The 18,729-nt window shown below is 35.6% G+C and overlaps 1 protein-coding gene across 1 annotated transcript in view; it reads right to left on the bottom strand.

The window, feature by feature from the left end:
- Positions 1-11,979, bottom strand: part of LOC134539012 (uncharacterized) — a 71,832-nt gene extending 59,853 nt beyond the window's left edge. The window contains exons 1-2 of the mRNA XM_063380676.1: positions 11,895-11,979; positions 9,330-9,366 (exon numbers count right to left, since the gene is read on the bottom strand). Of these exons, the coding sequence (XP_063236746.1) occupies positions 9,330-9,366; positions 11,895-11,979 (122 nt within the window). The remainder of the gene's footprint in view (positions 1-9,329; positions 9,367-11,894) is intronic.
- Positions 11,980-18,729: the final 6,750 nt, after the last annotated feature.

The raw sequence follows: 18,729 nt of genomic DNA, 5'->3' as shown, positions 1-18,729 counted from the left end.
TAATACTCAAACACACAATTATTAGTATTTAAAAAAAATATGAAAAATCTAATTAAAGCAACAATTCTGATTGGACCTCATGAAGTTAAGACATACTACTTACACTAATACCACTCATTCCGACTAACATAGCGTTCGACTTAAAACGGCTTCAATTTACAATAAGCTTTGAGTTCACTATGACTATGGATAAAGCTCAAGGGTAATATTTGGTTCTCTCATACGTCGCGTGATCAAGAGTCGGTAAAACATTTGATTATTATGTTCGTGCCGAAAAAGGTCAAACAAAAAATGTATCCCATCAGCAGCTTCAAAATAAAAAATTTATATATATATTTTTACATATTTATTTTTCTTCCTTTACTTTCAATCCACACTAACACAAAGCAGGGTAATAAATTGAACTATGTGTTTCCTCGGTGAATCTATGTTCGTCAGAATACTTTGATTTAATTTCCTATTTAATTCATACCAAACTGAACCACACAGTTGCCGGTGTAGCTTATATTTTCTCCAATACAATTATTTTCTAAAGTAAATTAATCTTATTTCTTTGTCCCTTTCTTAAAAAGTGTCATTAAATTAAGATAACATTAATTTAATTCGAAACTTAATAATTAAAATTGATGTTGTAAGCAACCTTATTGGATGTAATACATTGGTCAACTTGAACATATTTTACTTGTTTGTGTCCACACGATATGTGCTCATCCGTTTCCCGTTTAAAAAATTTGCTCTTAAACAGACAGGAACTTTGACAAGTTAAAAAGTATTCTAAACTGCGTACTCATTTAAAATGAACGAAAACCATAAGCAAATCCGATCGAGAAAAATTCTTTAGGCAAAGCCTACAGGCGTAGGTATATTTCAAAGTACTTATTATTTATGGAAATGTTTTGGAAACTTTTATAAACTCTTGGAAAGTTATAAGAACTTAATGTACATAACTACATCCTATATTTTCACCATTAATCTAAAACTATCGATTAAACATTTTCTTTTATTCCATGTGGGGAAAATATTTTGAATGCATCCAGCAATGAAAGTTTTAACGAATTTTATATTATCCATACTAATTCAATCATGTTTAACCTTCAAAACGTTTTTTATATCTTGCACTAATATATGAACTTACAATTTTTTTTTGCAAAAAGGTATAGGCTATATGGTTTAATATAACCTTACGGTTAAAAATAAATTCCGGCGAATTTTATACTACTAAGAAAGTTTTAATTTATTTTTATTTCAAACCAGGTTCTTATAATAATAGATTATATCATTTACAATTATTTCAGCTAAAATTTTTGAATAAATTTAAGGAGTTTTACAATAAATTATAACGGATCTAACAGTGCATCTATTAAAAAGTAATGTTTTTTTTTTGTCTTTCTACCCTGTTATCTCCACTCATTTCATTACACACTTTAAAAATCAACAAGTAAAGTAAAAAAATATTTCCAGGACTTTTTTTAAAACATCGTTTTAAATTCAGATTTTTTAAATATTATTTAATTTTTTTCAAGTATAATTTAATCATTAAAAAAATTATTAAAACCATAAAAAATCTATAACTTGCAGTGTTTAATACTAATTTTAATTATTACCACAAAAAGACAAAAAATTACTAAGAATAATTGATCAACTACGTTGATACCTGAAAAACATTGAATGTGAAGCATAAAATAATTTTTTTTTTTCCTGCAAAACTCCACGACCCACACGGAGAAACCTCCCCATTGGCTTCCATGATGGAGCACAAAGAAAGTGCTCCCATCATGGAAGCCGATAGGGAGGTTTTTTGTTTCCACCCAAACCAGGTTCTTTTTCAGTCTCACTTGTAACAAGTGGAGGAGCCGGGGCGCGAACCCGGGTCCTACAAGTTACAAGTCAGACGCTCTACCCCAGAGCCAAGAAGGTAGAGCGATGAGACTCGCACTTGTATACACTGACACTGTGTTATTCAAGCTCACGCCTACACAGTCGTTGTATGGCTTTTTTTATTGCTAAAAACCACGACTGGAAAATAATAACATACATAATTAGACAACTTTCTTGAATAATTTATATCTGGTTATTCTGCGAAACTACATATATTGTGATAGTTATAGTAGTTTACCGGTTTTGAACGGTTATTAAGGTTATTTTCGCTTTATAAAAATACGGGATTTTAGTTATAACGGTACGTCATGTTAGGTTTATGAAATTTAAAATAATCGTGCCTTTTTTTGGAACAAACAATACTCAAAAACATCATTTACGGAAGATTACTATTTTTGAGAGGGAATACTCTAGGAATCTACCCATTATTATGATCATTACGAAAAAAAAAACAGATGGAGATTCCGAAAAAGTAATAAATGATGTTAATGACTTGCAAACAAATATCCCAACAAAAAAAGAACAAAAAAATATAATTTTTGCCCAACAAATTAAACGTATTGTAAATACATCGAGCACAAAAGTAAAAGGGAACTTTGTGCAAAGATGCCACGTAAAAACGTTATTTTAATTGTTTTCCATAGGACTTGTAGTTTTGCAGTAAATCGAGATACACCGTTTTTTACCCTTAAAAACTCACCCCCTTCCACTTCCCGACTTCAGATCGCCCGTAAATTATTTTTCCTTTCATTTTTGTTATATTTTCGACCTTTTTTAACGGGTTTCATCCTACTATTATTTTTTTGGTCTCAAAAATTATCGACCCTGGTCTATATACACCGTTAGTAGGTAAACAGAATAAAAAATATGAAAACGTACTTAACATTATAATAATTGCAATAAAATTTTTCCACATAATTACTTACATTTTTCGTTGAAAATATTAAATGAATGGACGTTTACCGACAAATATGATTTATGAGTTAGTAAATTCTTTGCAAAAACCTTAAGGTGGATCATATGGAAACCTTTTTATTCACGGTCTCGTAAAAACACAAAACTACTACCAATGCTGACTCAACATGCCTTTTAAAGAAAAACAATTTTCAATAGACACTTATTTTTTGCTATCATAAATCATACTAAATATATTCCACTGTTTTACAAAATTTTATCAAGTTATCAAAAAAATTATTTTTTGATAACAAAAAAATCGTTGGTAGATAACTAATTTATTGCTTGACAACTTACACAGGTCGCCTTAAAAACTACACAAATTAGGAAAAATTTTCTTAACACAATTGTACTCTTCTCCATACACTTGCTTGAGATACCACAAAAAAATTATAAAAATAAACTTAAAATGCAGATGTACGAGATACAAATTTAACAACAACAAAAAAAGGTTTAAAAGTCATTGAGAAATTCAATTATAAATACTTCAGTTGTAGCATTCAATATATGTAATACTTATAGAAGTCGTCAATCCATAAGAAAATTTGTTTGCACTTAATAAAGCTTGTGGAACTAGCCGACACGAGATGACATTGTGATCGCTTCGTCAAGCCGGTGGCCTGGGAAATTACCTCAAAATAACACTTTTCTTTGTCGGGTCTCGTAACATTCAATCCTTCCCATTGGTGTGTCTCGTCCGCTTAGTGAAGCTCGGTGGACTGCGAACTATCGGCGCTAGAAGTAGTTGAATCCATCATTAACATTCTGTCAAATTATAATTTAATATAAAATATGATATTATTCCATAATTTCTTATAAATGTTTGAATTTTTTTTCTCAGTACTGTTTTTTTCCCCTTCATTTGTTTGGGTGTTTGGTAAATGCCGAATCAAAAACCACACACTACAATAAATAGAGTTCAAAACTGTACAACTTAAAACAATTAGTTGTTTAAATATTTTAACTAACTAATATACAGTAAAATTTAGTATACTGAATATATTGATTTGAATGTATACATTTAATGTGTTTTAATAGATGTATGCTATGTAATTAATAGTTTAATACTGTGATAAAAAAAAATGAAAACGTAAAAAAAAACATAATTACAATGGGTATCGAACCCGAGGCTGCTAATTGCCAGGCCATGCGCTTGACCGATACGTCTCGCCCTTGAATTAACCATACTTAAAAACATATTCACAAAACATCACTTCAACTTTAACAAGTACGGAAGAATTTTAATGCGTTTCTAAAGACTAGTATTCGCCTAGGAAGTGCATCATCTAAACTCGGTAACGAGAAAATTCAAGTGATCTCGTTTTGCAAATAAATTTATAATTCGAAATTCCGGCAAGAAATTTAACGTATAGTTCTTTAAAAATAAAGCTGAGTGTGATAAATATCTGCAAGTTGTGTTTTCAACTAAATTTTTCTAGACGCGAAGCAAACGCAGTTTTTCCGCACCCGTCGTTAGAATTATCTGCTGTAGCTAATACTCGGATATCGCAGGCATTTTAGTAGGTACGGAAAGAAAAAAAAATCGGAGAAACGTGGTTTTCACACACTACACACATCACGTGATCTCGTATAGAAAAACTCCCGAGCAACATCTGGTACAGCTCAACAGTGACGTATAGTCTGTGCCACGTAACTTTTTTCTGAAATTTACCAGCTCTCAAACAGTAGTACCACTGGTCCCCACTCGGGAAGCCTAAGATGTAAATCAAGTTCTGTCCCTGCCCGAACACGCCCGAATATTCACCTTTGGCCAATCTCAGTTTTTTTATATATATTTATATTTCTCTGTTTATTTTAATGTAGCTATACTAATCTAACTAACCGTCCATAGTGTTTTAATGTGTTTTAATGTAGGTAACCTAACCGACCACTTTTAATATTTGAATTAATTTTTCCTGCGCAAAAATAAAACAAATCCCGAGGTTGGCCGAAGGTGAATATTCGGGCGTGTTCGGGCAGGAACAGAACTTGATGGATATCTTAGGCTTTTCGTCCCCACTCAGGTGTAGGCACCAGAGGCCAGGGACAGCTAACAGTGTTACAGGGATGAAAACCTAAACCACGACCCGAACGGTTTTGAAGGTTCGAGTTCTTTATTGGTGTTTTTTTTTCTCGAACGATCGGAAAACTTCGGAGGTCTTCGGAAAAATTCGCCAGCGCCGTTAAAACTGGGCCCCACGCCTAGAAAGCTCTTCCCAGTAAATTCTGGATTAATAATCAATCGGGCCCCACGCCGTTCATTTTTATTTTTCATGTTTGTCCTTTTTTTCTTCTTTTAAAAATATGAAAATAATTGGGAAAATAAATTATAAAATTGTCACCAGCACGAATTTAAAAGTGTTTTTTTTTTCAAAACTTTCCTAGTTATATATGTTAATGATATATTAAAATAATAAATGTTATATAGTGGCGGAATTTAATTGTCAGCCATAATAAAATTAACCCAAGTATAATTCATTAGAAAAAAAACATAAAAATTTATTAAGATATGTTACCAGAACAATAATAACATTTTTAGTTACTGGTCGGCTTAAAATCGTTTTTAGGCTTTTATTTATTCAATTTTTCGGGAGAGAGCTTCTAAGGCCGGCTACACACGCTCCGGTTTTCCTCAGAGGTCTGCCTCAAGGTACAACAGGGCCGGATTTAGAGGTCTGGAGGCCCCCTGGCCCCAAATTATTTTCCAAATAAAATGAACAATTTTTTTCAGTCGAGTTTTCCAATAAATAATTTGTTGTGAAATCAAGTAGATTCTCTTAGTATTAAAAAAACATACATAAATATAATCGGAGACAAGAATTATATGAAATTAAATTTTAGTGTTAATGAACGGAACCTTCCGAGGTTTTTTTTTCACCGAAAAATCGTTGATGATTTCGCTGAAATCCAATTTGTGGGGGCCCTCCGTTTGTGGAGGCTTTCGCCCCGGTTGCCCTCCCCTAAATCCGGCCCTGAGGTACAGAAGTCTTAAGGTAGACCGGAGTGTGTGTATGTTATCGTACCTTGAGGTTTCCTGGAAAGAGGTGACCGGAGTGAAAATCGAAAATACCTTCGTTCGCCTCAAGGTACGCCCCTCCCTCACACGTTTCCGGTGCGTGTGGACCAGAGATGAGGCAGACCTTGAACCGAACTGTCAGTGCCTCCCCCTACATCCGCGAGTGAAGTTAGTCCCAATACTTTCTGTGGTAACCGTGTCTTTCTCGAACACGCCAAGTATTGGAGGAATTTATTAAACTGCACAAGGATTCTCCTTGCTTATGGCAAAGTAAAGCGATAGAATATCAATATCGCTGCTGACGATTAGTGGACCAAAATTTAAAGAAATAGAGCATACTGCCAACACAGATGTAGTACTTAATTAAAAAAATAATATTTTTAGAAGTTAATATCCGCATAGAAGCGAATTAGTGAAGAATTCGAAGAAAAGTGGAAGTGGTGCTGACGAAGTTTATGAGCCGACATTGTGGTATTTCCATCTGTTCGATTTCCTGTTGGATGTCCTACTTCCCAATTATTGGTGCCACAAGCTACAGGAGTTTCAAGTATGTATCTTCGTCCATCCTTAAGAAATTATGTCAATCTTTTGGCGCAAATCTCAGCTCATTCAACAAATTTATGTGTGAATATTTTTTGTCTTTTTTTTTTTTTTAACCAGTCTTTGGACCACACTTTTCGTTTCACTTTCTGTGTCTTCATTTTCCCCATTGTTGTAAGCAATCCAATGACAGCGAGAGCATCGTCTGTTTGCGCCATAATTGCAGGTGTACTACTGACACATACGCCTCAAGGTAACTCTAGGAGACCCGAACGTGTGGGCGCACCCCCCATTTTAGGTCTGCCTTGAGGCAGAGCACCTTGAGGCAGACCTCTGATAAAAACCGGAGCGTGTGAGGCCAGCCTGACTATTTCATACCTCCCGAAGAAGGCCCTTCTACAAAACAGGGGCGTGCCTAAGGGGGGGGGGGGACCGGACCCCCCCCAGGGCTAAAAATATTTTAAAATTAAATTCATAAAATGAAAAAAAAATATTTAGTATGATACTAACATAAATTCAATGACACAAGCATAAATGTTTAATTAAACTTAGTTCACTTTCCATTTTTAGCGTAACTAAACTACTTTAAACGGATATATACGAAGCATCCCTTCCCCCTTTGCTGTATATCCACAAGGACGTTAGTGTAAGTTGTGAGGAAGTGCTAAACGAACTCTCTTAAAAAACCAATAAGGCTAAACATTAAGCTGTAAGATACAATTTTTTACATCATATACCAATGTACTGGTGTTTATTCTAAAGTTTAAAATACAAAACGTATTTGTTTATTGTCTCTAAAAAAAGAAAAGTTTGTTTTATTTTGCCTTATTATTCTAAAAACGTTTTCATGAAAAACAACCAAAATTAAACGCAGTAAATTAAAAATATTTCCTATACTCACAATTAAAGAATTTTGGAATAAACTGAATTCATAAAACTGACTTTTATGAAGTTACGGCCAGTATTTTTGGATAGCCTAAATCAGCAATATTGAACACGTATTTTTCAAAATTTTCCCGGGGGAGAACCCCCGGAGCCCCCGCCTAGCAAAATCCTGGGCACGCCACTGCTACAAAATATCAAGGCCCAAGTTCTAATAACATTTGCAAAGCGCCACGCGAAAGCTGTTGTAAACACCGTTGACAGAACAATTTCAGCAGAAGGAATACGTACGTACCACTTCTGAGAACCATCAAATTTCGAGCCAATGTTGCACGACAAGAGACTGCGCCTGCGTGTAACTCGGGTTGAAGCGGACAACGCCACCGTCGAATGCCACATCGGCCGGACACGTCCACACGCACTCTCTGCTGTGTACTGTGCGCTCGGTCGCCGACATGGCGTTCCACACACCATTGACCCGGTGCATCTGCTTCCACACAACGGCGAATCTAGCGGTACTAACAGGAGCAACTCCAGACCTATGTTCGTCAACTTTAATACCTGCTGCATGTGCCCCCAAAGGTTTTGACCATATTTAAGGTAAACCCTGTAAACGAACCATTGTTTTCAGAAAGCACTTATCAAACTTATTTTCCAAGATCTATTTTTTTAGCACCGTGAATATTAATCCATACATGTATAGCATAACAACATATGTTTATTTTTTATAAGGTGTTATGCACGGGGGCTAAGTCGCGGTCTCACACGCTATGTTGATGATGTTATTAATTTATTTTGTTTATTTATATTTGTCTTATTTTTACATGTGGCGAAGTTATGGTGTGGACAACGCTTTGACTTACTCTTAAGCACAGATTTAAAAAATATATATATAATAAAAATTAACCTTTAAATAGTAAAAAAAAAGAAGTGTTATTTGTTTCAATGTGTGCTCTCAAATGGTAGTCTCATTTCTTGTAGAGAAAAAGTACGCAATACAAATAAAAAATAATCAAGAAAAAATATAGTTCATATAATATAAAACTTATGTAAACTACACAGTAGCACTTTATAAACTAAAAGTTATTCATTTTTTACCCTTCATATTAAGGTAATTAACTTATCCCATAAAATATATACGCTACCCATACACACACTCGTACATGAAGTTGCTTAAAAAAATCTTTGGACTATAACTAAAATTTTCACTCTAAACGCAAGCGATAATAACAAAAAACATTCAAGCGACATTCAACGCCCATTATACTAACTACGAAAATACCTATGCCAAAACAAACAAATTGCAAGGGAGGTACTATATTATACTATAATTCAAGGAAAGAGCCCTTCAAAAAAAACGTTAGCGAGTCTTTCAGTACCCGCAACATTTAACCTCGATAACGAGCAAATCCATGTGTTCTAATGTTGCAAATGCACTTATAAACAGAAAATCTGGCCTCGTACACAAAATTTCATGTAGAATTCTTTAAAATAACGACGAGCGTGACAAATATACGGAAATTGTGTTTTCAACTACATTTTTAGACTTGGATCACGCATGGTTTCCGCAATCACTGCTAGTATTCGCTGCCGGAGCAGCTACGTCGACTATTGTATAATTTGATAACAGACAAAAGTTTTAAACTACACAATGAAGCGTCTCTCATTAGAGCCAAAAATACTTGGGAAAAAAACAAAATGCCCTGCTTTGGGCATTATTTTCGACCGGGAATTCCCAATCTTATAAAAATTAATTAAACTTTACAGTTTCCCTGTCTCTGTGAACTTTGGCTCGCGCCAACCGCCACAGATGGCAGTTGTTACACATTTCCGTTCCTTGGCTTAACGTCGCATTCACGGAATCACTCCCACCGAACGCCGAACACGCGGGGAGCTAAGACGACGGGTCCTTCAAGTATGGCAGTGAGGCTCCGAACCAACTGACACGTGTCACGGTGCTGGGTTCGAAGCCACGCCCTTCGACGCGTTACCTCCTCCACCGCCAGTGAGAAAACCAAACAAGGTTGCAACGGGAACTACTCTGTCCATGAACACTTACTTGAAAGTCCGTTCGTTCTCGATCACGTCTCTGCCACCTGCAATCAGGAACGACAAAAAAAAAAATTAAAAAGAGTGATTTGGTCATGAGGGAGGAGGGAAATTCAATTGATTTTTGGGGATTTTTTTTGGAAGTGAAACTTCTTTGCTGAGACTACAATTTTAGAGAGTTACGAAAATTCCGATCACATGAGGGGAATAGTTAGGTACGTGGCGGTGGGGGAACCGGTAGAGGAGACGGCAGGGGAGAGGTAGAAATGACACAGCATTCTCGCACACTTGCATACTTTTGATGTAAGCTTTTGGACATACGCCATTGCTTATCACATGTATGTCTGTAGAAGAAAACTACAAAAAAAAACACAAATGACTTTTTTTTTTGCCATTTGTGTTTTTTTTTTTTTGTTTTCTTCTACAGACATTCATGTGCTAAGCAATGGCGCATGTCCAAAAGCTTACATCAAGTCATGCACTCCCATTGCACAAATCTTTCAAAGATAATGCATACTTTTCACTGTCACACTTGCATAATTTAGCAACAGCATACTCGCATGCATATTTTTTTTTAATATGTAACAAAATCCAAAGAGAATTGTGTTTCCTATACCTAATAATATAATAAGAAAGAAGTTTCACTTGTCACTCGTGGACTCCAAGCACATTGTTTTTTTTTTTTTTAGTTCTGGGTTTTTTATTTTCTTTGTCTATACTTATTCATTTGCGCGACGTTTTACACACTTGATACTACACTAAGTGTGTATCCGTTGGGAACATTTGTGGCAGAAAAACAAATGCACATAAAAATTTGTTGATGTAGCACTTAATAATAATGTGAGCGTGTCTTTCAGTACTCGCCAGTACTCGGTAACGGGCGAACTCGTGTGTTCTCACGTTGTTCATTTTGCAAATAAACTTAAAATACGAAAAATAGGACCCAATATTTAACGTATAATTCTTTTAAAAAAAAATTGGTTGTCTGTAAAGTCGGTTTACGGACGATAGTTTAACGTGACAAAGTCATAACAAAACATTGATGAAATGATTGCATACTTTTATGAATAAAATTGAATCATTTTTATTGAATTATAATTATTTTGTATGGATACAAAGAAGTGAAATGAAATATACAATTTAATTGATAAATTTACTCTTATTTGCACTCATTAATTCAAATATGTTTATTACTTTAACGAAGAGATTATTTTAACTATAACTTTTATACATGATTGCTATTTCCAATCTGTGTTATTCTGTTAAGGATAGGACGATGATAGGTAAAGTAGGAAACGAATGGGACTGTTCCAAGTTTAATGTGCCTCGAAAAAGTTAAAACGATGGTTGTTCCAATCGAGTGGAAGAGAGATAGATGCGGCGCAAGCGTACAATGAGCGTAACGGGACAATGAGTCATCCTTTTTCGTGCGTGCAGGCGACGTTCATCGATTTATTAGACGTTGTCACGTCAATAACGACCATGGTAGATCAACTGACTAAAATAAATAGTCGCATTGGATGCGAATCACACACATACTTCCTGCGCCCGCCGCTAGAATTCGCTGTCTGAATCGTAAACGTTGCTTGCCGCCATCCAACGCAGATAGCAGCACGGAACAACAGGGAATTTTGAACTATCAGAAACGGCTCCGATAAAACCCCAACTTTGGACCTGATTTTCGGCAAGGAATTTTTATTAAAATACTGCCCATCTTGTTAAATTTCACCAAACAGTTAATACTGTAAAGTTTCCACACACGTTAGAAGTTATACTTCAATGGAATCACTTAAATATTAACATGAAACATTTTGAAACATATATTATAACACTGTATGTTGGTGTATTTGTTTTTGCTTAAACGACTGAAATCAGTCTAAATATTTTCTACCAACAAACCTTAACCTTATTAAGCTAATACCACATTAGTATTATGTTATGTTAAAGCTTATTAAAAAAGTAAAAAAATAATAATAGTTTTCCGTGGTGACGAGGTTTCAACCACACCCCATGAGGTTGGTTACCAAGCGCGTGCTTCTATCGCTGCGCCAGTAAGCCTTTTGGGAATTTATAAGGAGAACGTGTATTATAATAATTTTCTTAGGTATTTTAAAAATCGTGAATACGGTACTTTTTATATTTGACCATTTTAGTTTAACATCGAGTTTCATTTGGCACACCAAAACATTTTGGTATGTCCCCCAATGTTCACAAAAGTGACTATGTACGGGTCATCTGTGCGACGCATATATTTCCGTTCATCGGCTTCCGTTCCATTTTCACGGAATCACTCCTGCCAAATGCCATACACCAAGAGCTGAGATGTTTACACCGCATGTAAGTACGAGACTTGAGTTTCTCTCGTCGTTCCCGCCCGCAGTGACGTCACGAACGGGACGAAGTGGAGGGGGTGACGCGATGAGCTGACCGCCATGCAAGCGCTCCTCCAAATGTGGCAATTATAACCAGGAGAAGGAGGGAAAACGGGAGGGAGGGATGTTTGATCGGCGCGCGCGCGCAAGTTGGCACTCCCGGACAGCAGCGGGAGGGAGGGAACTTCCCCTGACTTGATTACCCCGGGCCGCGGGCCTCTCTCCCCGGCAGCTGCAATCACGAGGCCGCCGCCGGCAGCGACGCGCGGCGGCCGGCCCCGGAACCATTCTCTCGCCGCCGGCCTGCTTACACCCCCCCCCCCTCCCCTCCGCCCAACCCGCCGGGGGCAAGACTCCCTCAGCCGTCGTCGTTACTTATGCAAATGCCATCCTACCGCGGACGCCCCTTTCCCCCTCCTCCTCACCCTACACCTCGTTTCCCGTGTAGTCCCACAAATTGTTTCTGCCGGAGCTCCTGCGCGAAACAGAAGGCGTCGCAGGGGGTGGCGAGGAGGAGGAAAGGGGTTGGTTTTAAACCCACCCTCACGCAAATCAACCCCCCCCCCCCCCCGCGGCACCCCCTTCCTTCGACCCTTTGCCCTAAGACAGTCTTCAAGTTGATCTCCCGTTACAAATCCCGGGACTAGAGTGGCATCGCACATTCTGTTTTTTTTATTTTTTTTTATTTTCCTGCAAGTCACGTGAATCATTTCCAAACTGATTTTCCACACGAATCTCTGCCGCATCGAGTCCCCCGTCGACGGCATCCTTGTTGCCAGCTGCCCCCTCTCTCGACTCTTGTTTCGAATCCAACAATCACATACTAACCAAATATATATATATATATTAAAATTCTCTGTGTAAAATGTACTCCTAGCCCCTTGGACACCAATCCCATTAGCACTTGCCTGTACTAGGCAAAAATTAAATATATTTATCATTAGTAGATCCAGGATGAAGGGATGGGGTGGAAATACCTGAAGGGCCTAAGCTATGCGTCTCTGTGAAGCAGAGGGTGTAGATGTTAAAAAAAACCCTCCTCCCTCACCTGATGGTACAATCAAAAATTAAATTATGAATTACTCCAAATCTAGGCAAACCACATTTTGTTGTGAAAATCTCAGGTCGTATTAGAAGGATATCGAGGAAAAATAAATTTCTATTGATTTACGAATGATATCCTAACACTTCAAGAGTTTTGTTTCTAAGGCCACGTACGACAGGTTAGTTCCAAACTCTGTACCGCAAAATTACTTGTTCTTGGTTCTTGCTAAGGTTGAAATACAAAATTAGCCTTTAAGTCAGTAAAAAGCATTAGATAGAAACTTACTAAATTGATTAAGTCTTCCATAAACAAATGAACATCAGTTATACATCTATTATTTTAAAATGATGATCAAATGCACCAAAAAGTTAGCACGATTATTCAGGATACGACACCCTTAAAACCAGAGAGACCACAGAAAAACATTTTTTTTGCATATGTATTTATGGCTTTTTACATGTTTCCAATTAGCTTGCAAACAGCAGTAAAGCCTCTATTACACTGACTGAGTTTGCTAGCTAACTCGCCTGGTAATTCGCTCGTTGTTACCAAACTCGCTTGATGTAATCACGCGTGGTTGTTAACTCGCCTCTACAACTCCGCTCCAGTTGCGTCACTGTGAGAGCAAGCTGACGCGGCAAGGTAACCGACTCGCTACCCTAGGCGAACAGTTTATAAATCGTTTGTGAACTTATTTTTGCTTGCACAAAACTCTGAAATTTCTTCATAAGTTTAACCTGTGTTTCTGCACATGTATTTCTCCGATGAATCAAGAACCCATTAATTTATTTTGCCGTTATTTCCGAGAGGAACGTGAACTAACTGAACTGAGTGTTTAAGTTCTTGAGGCCCGCTTAATTTTGGACTTTGGCATTTTGTATCCACTGGGGAACAACACCACAGCATAGCAGGACTGAAGCTGGACTTAGCTGTTTTCCATCAACTTAACAACTCGGCACAACTTAACTTTTTCGACTCATACCCGAGGTATTATTTATTTAATGTAGGACTGGTGAATTATTTTTTTTTTTTTGCGAGCATGGTACTCCTCCAAATTTTGATAACCAATGGGGACTGAATATAGTGGACTTTAAGTCATTTAGAGTTAGTTTTCTAAGTTTTGTTCATTAGATTTGTAAGGTCCGTATTTAGTGATACATTTATTTACCATGTTTAAATTTATAATAAATTTTTCCACTGAGGTGATAACATTCAGAATAAAGCCAGTTTCTTATTTATTACTGATGAACTTGAGTAATGCCCTCTGTAACCTACCACCAGTAATACGACCATCCGAGATTTTCGTGACATGTGGTTTTGCCCTGTTTTGGAGAAATTGTATAATTTTTGGTCGTACCCTCACGTGGGAGTTACATTGGAAAAGTAAAGACTCAAAAAATTTTTTTTAATGTTGAATTTTTCAGAACAAAGCCAGTAAACATACAAAATCTTGGCTTTAGACAAAAAAAAATTTTCAGGTTTAATTTTTTTATGAACAAAGGGAACATTACAGAAAATTAATAAATTTTTTATTTGCAGTTTTATGTTAACTTTCATGAACATAAAATTGTTATAAGTATACATTTCAAATCTTTGGCTGCGTAAAAATAAAATGCAATTTTATTGAATATATACATATTTTGTTTTTGCCAAAATTATTACTGCTGACAAATTTTAAATATGCAAAAAATTTCAGGAGTATTAACCAATTTTTACATTTACCAACCTTACTGCAATTCTTATATCAAGATCAAATGTGCCCAAATAATACAAAAATATTTCAAAATTATAGTTCTACAAAAAATTTTTTTTTTCTTAAATGAAATATATAAAGCATTAAAATAAACATTTTAAAAATATTGCATGAAAAACAGAATGTTATAATGTAATTGTTTTCAGAGATATAATCAAAATCATATAAATATATTACACAGAAATATTTTTGTTAGCATATTTTAAACACTATATCTAATCATTATTTATTTGCCCATTATTCTTTGTTTTAAAAAAATGCAAACTTTTGATTTACTTCTATAAATTTACAAAGTGGGCCACCTATTTACTTTAACACTTTAATGTAATTTTTTACAGTGTGGAACTGCTCAAAACAGGGAAAAGGACACAATGGAGGATGATCACTGCAGTTCTTTCACATGTAAATGGTTTGCTTGCAATTACTATTTCCTTTCATTTTGCTCTGGTAAGGCATTATGAAGCACACAGTGCAATTCTGTATGCGGTTTTTGTTGACTTGTTCAATAAAATGGCACTAATTCAGTCCTCGAAGTGGAACATCAGCACAGATATGGTATTTTTTTTTAGCTGGCTGTTGAGAAAATTCTTGCCAAAGTTCTTCAACAACACAGTTGGTTTATTGTATTGCAGAAATTTTAGAATCACATGACAAATTTTAGTCAATTTTCCCATTCACGAGCGCTGCCTTAACCATTAAGTGCCACAACACATCATATCACTTTCTGTTTTTATGGTAGCAGCAGTAAGATGAGGACAGTTGGTCTAAATGATCTACATCTACACCATTCATGGTTTTATTGTATTCTAATACAATTTTTGGTTTAGAAACTGTTCTGTACACAGCAACAGTTTCTTTTGTCCTAACTCTCACTTCCCTCAATGTGGTGTAGTGTACAGTAGACGACAGTAAACTAACTCTGCCAGTATCTTGTCAATAGCACATAAACATTCCTCCCTCTTTGTTTAGTCAAAATTTTGGTATTCCATCTTTCTTCAGTTTACAGGCACTGGGCTTTGAAATTCAGCTGTGCCACAAGCCTCAATGTAATTTTCTCTAAGTATAAAAATGATTGACTTAAAAAAAATTATCATGATAAAGAATTCTTTGTGAATTTTCAAAGCTTGAGAGAAATTTTCTAGCAACTCGCTCACCCAACCCCAAACTGGGATCTGTTTTTCCTTGAATCCCACCTTTCCCTAAATAAACATAAAATCTCAACTGGACACCAGTTTCACCGTCACAAGAGTGACCATAGCTTAAACCCCCCCTTCGAAGGCTTTGAAGGCATGTTCATTTTAGCGGAGCACAGTTTCATCAACCGATAAGCTTCACCTGGGTTCAAATTCTTGTAGATGTGTTTCTTTCACAGAGTCTTTGTATGTCTGGGCAAATTTTGAAAAGCGGGTCGAGATTCTGGCGGGTTTTTAGGAAGCTGCTTACTAGTGTCAGCGAGGTGAAAAAGACCTGAGAATTTGTTATCTGTCATGAGACATAATATTGTAGTAATTTGGTGTTGAATTAATCAGATATATTTCTAAAAAAAAAAAAAAATATTGCACTTTTGAGGTTTTACAACACAAACCCATGCTTCCTCTGATAGCCATCATTGCCTGTATAGTCTTCAGGCATACATTATTTCCAGTGTTGGTACTGAGAACGAGGAGAGAGATTGTCAGTTGAATAGTTTTCGTACGTGTGTGATGCATACAAATTTTTTTTTGTTCTGCAACCAAACAAAAAATTAGCTCTGGAAAAAATTTGTAAAAAAAAATATATATTGAACTATTATCAATGGTGACAGTCTTCGGTTAACAATGTAAAGGAGATTTTGTACACCAGTAAAGGCTAACATTTATATTTTCACAGTCCATGTTCAGCCATTCATTTCCACTCATTCGCTTGTTTTCATGTTCTTCTTCTCAAGATACTGCAGTGAAGACATTTGAATTGCTTCCTCACTGTCACTTTCAATTAAATTTACGTGATTATTGAAATCATTTTCACTTTAAGAATCAGTAGTCAAACTCTGAATCTGAGTTGGCAAATAAAATATCATAACATTCTTTTTATGTGAAAAATGTTATTCTTTCCCGAAGCCTTTGTTAGTGCTTAACAGTTAGCAGTTGTTTGCAAGTTGTTGACCACACAGAGAAATGACAATTTTTTAAATCATGTTTCTTTGGAGAGTTATTGATTTTACAGATGTCAGCACCAAATAAAAACTAGTTCCACCACAGCCATGCATCATAGGGTAGGAAAACACACCACTCGCAAGTAACAGATATTTCATGCATTCGAGATAAGTCAATCGACACAGTTTAAGAGTAACTTGTCTTACTACACATTTTTTAAGCAGTTTTAAACCACACTCATGCTTCAAAAGTGTGCTTAATTTTTCACGACGATAAAGAAGAAATACACTACAATGACAAAATTTACTTTATTTATCACCATTAAAAATCTTGACTATAATAACAGCTATTAAGTACTGATTTACGACCGAGTTTCAGAAAAGAAGATACAGTAAAGCTTAGTTACCCTTTACTACACTGTTGCTGGTTCACAAAGAAGTTTCTAAAGCAGCCAGTCTCTAAGCTAGATATGCTGTCGATTCCCTTAGATTATCACCTTACTTTATGTCTGTATGCATATGTGTATGAAAATGTGCAAACAGAAAGAAAAACATTGTTTAAAATTATGGAATAAGAGCCAAGGTTTTATCATACTTAAGGGTATAAGAATATTATTTGTAATTTTAAAAAAATGAAGTGGCAAATAATTTTTATTAATAAATATACACAAAAATATAATGTAAGCAACAAGTATAATCAAACACACACTAAAACTACCTTTGGTGTATCTAATACAAAAAATATGTACATAATATTTATAATATTACTAAAGGAAAATTATATTTATATGAGATATGTTGAATACATTTAAAACAAATTCTAATACATAACATTCAAAACAAGTTTATTTTTCTATGTCTAACCCATACAAAACAGTGGTATTAATACTGAAATTTATTATTTAAAGACTTTATTCTGGATATTACAAATTCCACTACAAAAAATCTGCTTGAATCTTTTCCATCTGTACTAGCAACTAGTGGTTAATAAATGGTAATGTTTACAAACAGCTAATGATGATAACATAAACAAAAGGATCTGAAAATGTTTTCCACAGGACAACTCCAATTAATTTAGATGTAATTCAGGAGGGTAAAAAGATAATTACTATCAGACAACATTGTCTTGGAAAGGATCTGTATAGTGAGGGCCAAATTTCGTGTGCGCTAGCTCAATGGAAACGCATAGCTCAGAACGGATAGGCAGAGCTCTATGAAACTAAATAGTGCCTACAAAGTATGGCCAAGGTTCAACATCATCTGTTCTAAAAATATCCATAGCTGTACTGAAGCAGGTGTGCGTATCTACATATCCCTGCTAAGTGCTTTACAGTCAACATGTTTTGAGGGGGTATCATTCAAAGACAATAAGTCATACCCAAGGAGATTTTTCTAGTGATGTACAGATGTAATCGTTTTATTATTGGCACTGGCCGATCGCCTCAATTTTCTGGATTTATGATACAAAATGTTCTCTAAAGGTACTTCAAAAAACAATAGACGTGAAAAAAAACAAAAAAAAAACAATATAATTTTCTTTATTCAGATGTCAATCATATAGGTACTCATTTTTTACTCCAATTTTTCTGTAATTTAAGGCTGTACTTCAATGTTGTGTGAATTGTGCTAGGCAAAAATTTTATGCATAAAATACTTTTTTTTCTGTCATATACCAAAAATCCTTACAGTAAATGATTATATTACGGTACTTACTTTGTACTCAAAAATACTGACTTTCTGGAGACTTGCACCGTGATTATTTAGAAATGTATTGAAGTATTGAATCTATTTTGTATAAGTTACTGGATTTGCTAAAGAAATGTATTAGTAATTGGAAAGTCTTAATTCACATTGCCCATTACTAGATTTTCCAACCTCCTTGGCTGACTTCCCCCCTCCCCCCTCCCCCCGGCATAATACATGTTGCCCTCCCATACTTCCCCTTCCTTCCTGCTTGACCCTAACGTTTCTCACCCACGCATTACAGCTCACCAGACATTTGGCCCTCACTCTACACATATCTGAAATTTAAAAGTACATACATCCAGTCCTATTTCAGTATTGATGAACTCCACTTTTGGTAACACAAATCATTAAAAAGTTACA

This window comes from Bacillus rossius, chromosome 14, assembly GCF_032445375.1.
Source record: "Bacillus rossius redtenbacheri isolate Brsri chromosome 14, Brsri_v3, whole genome shotgun sequence".
In the NCBI taxonomy this organism is placed as follows: domain Eukaryota; kingdom Metazoa; phylum Arthropoda; class Insecta; order Phasmatodea; family Bacillidae; genus Bacillus; species Bacillus rossius.
Note: the sequence above shows the minus strand (reverse complement) of the source record. Positions and strands in the feature narration are given on the sequence as shown.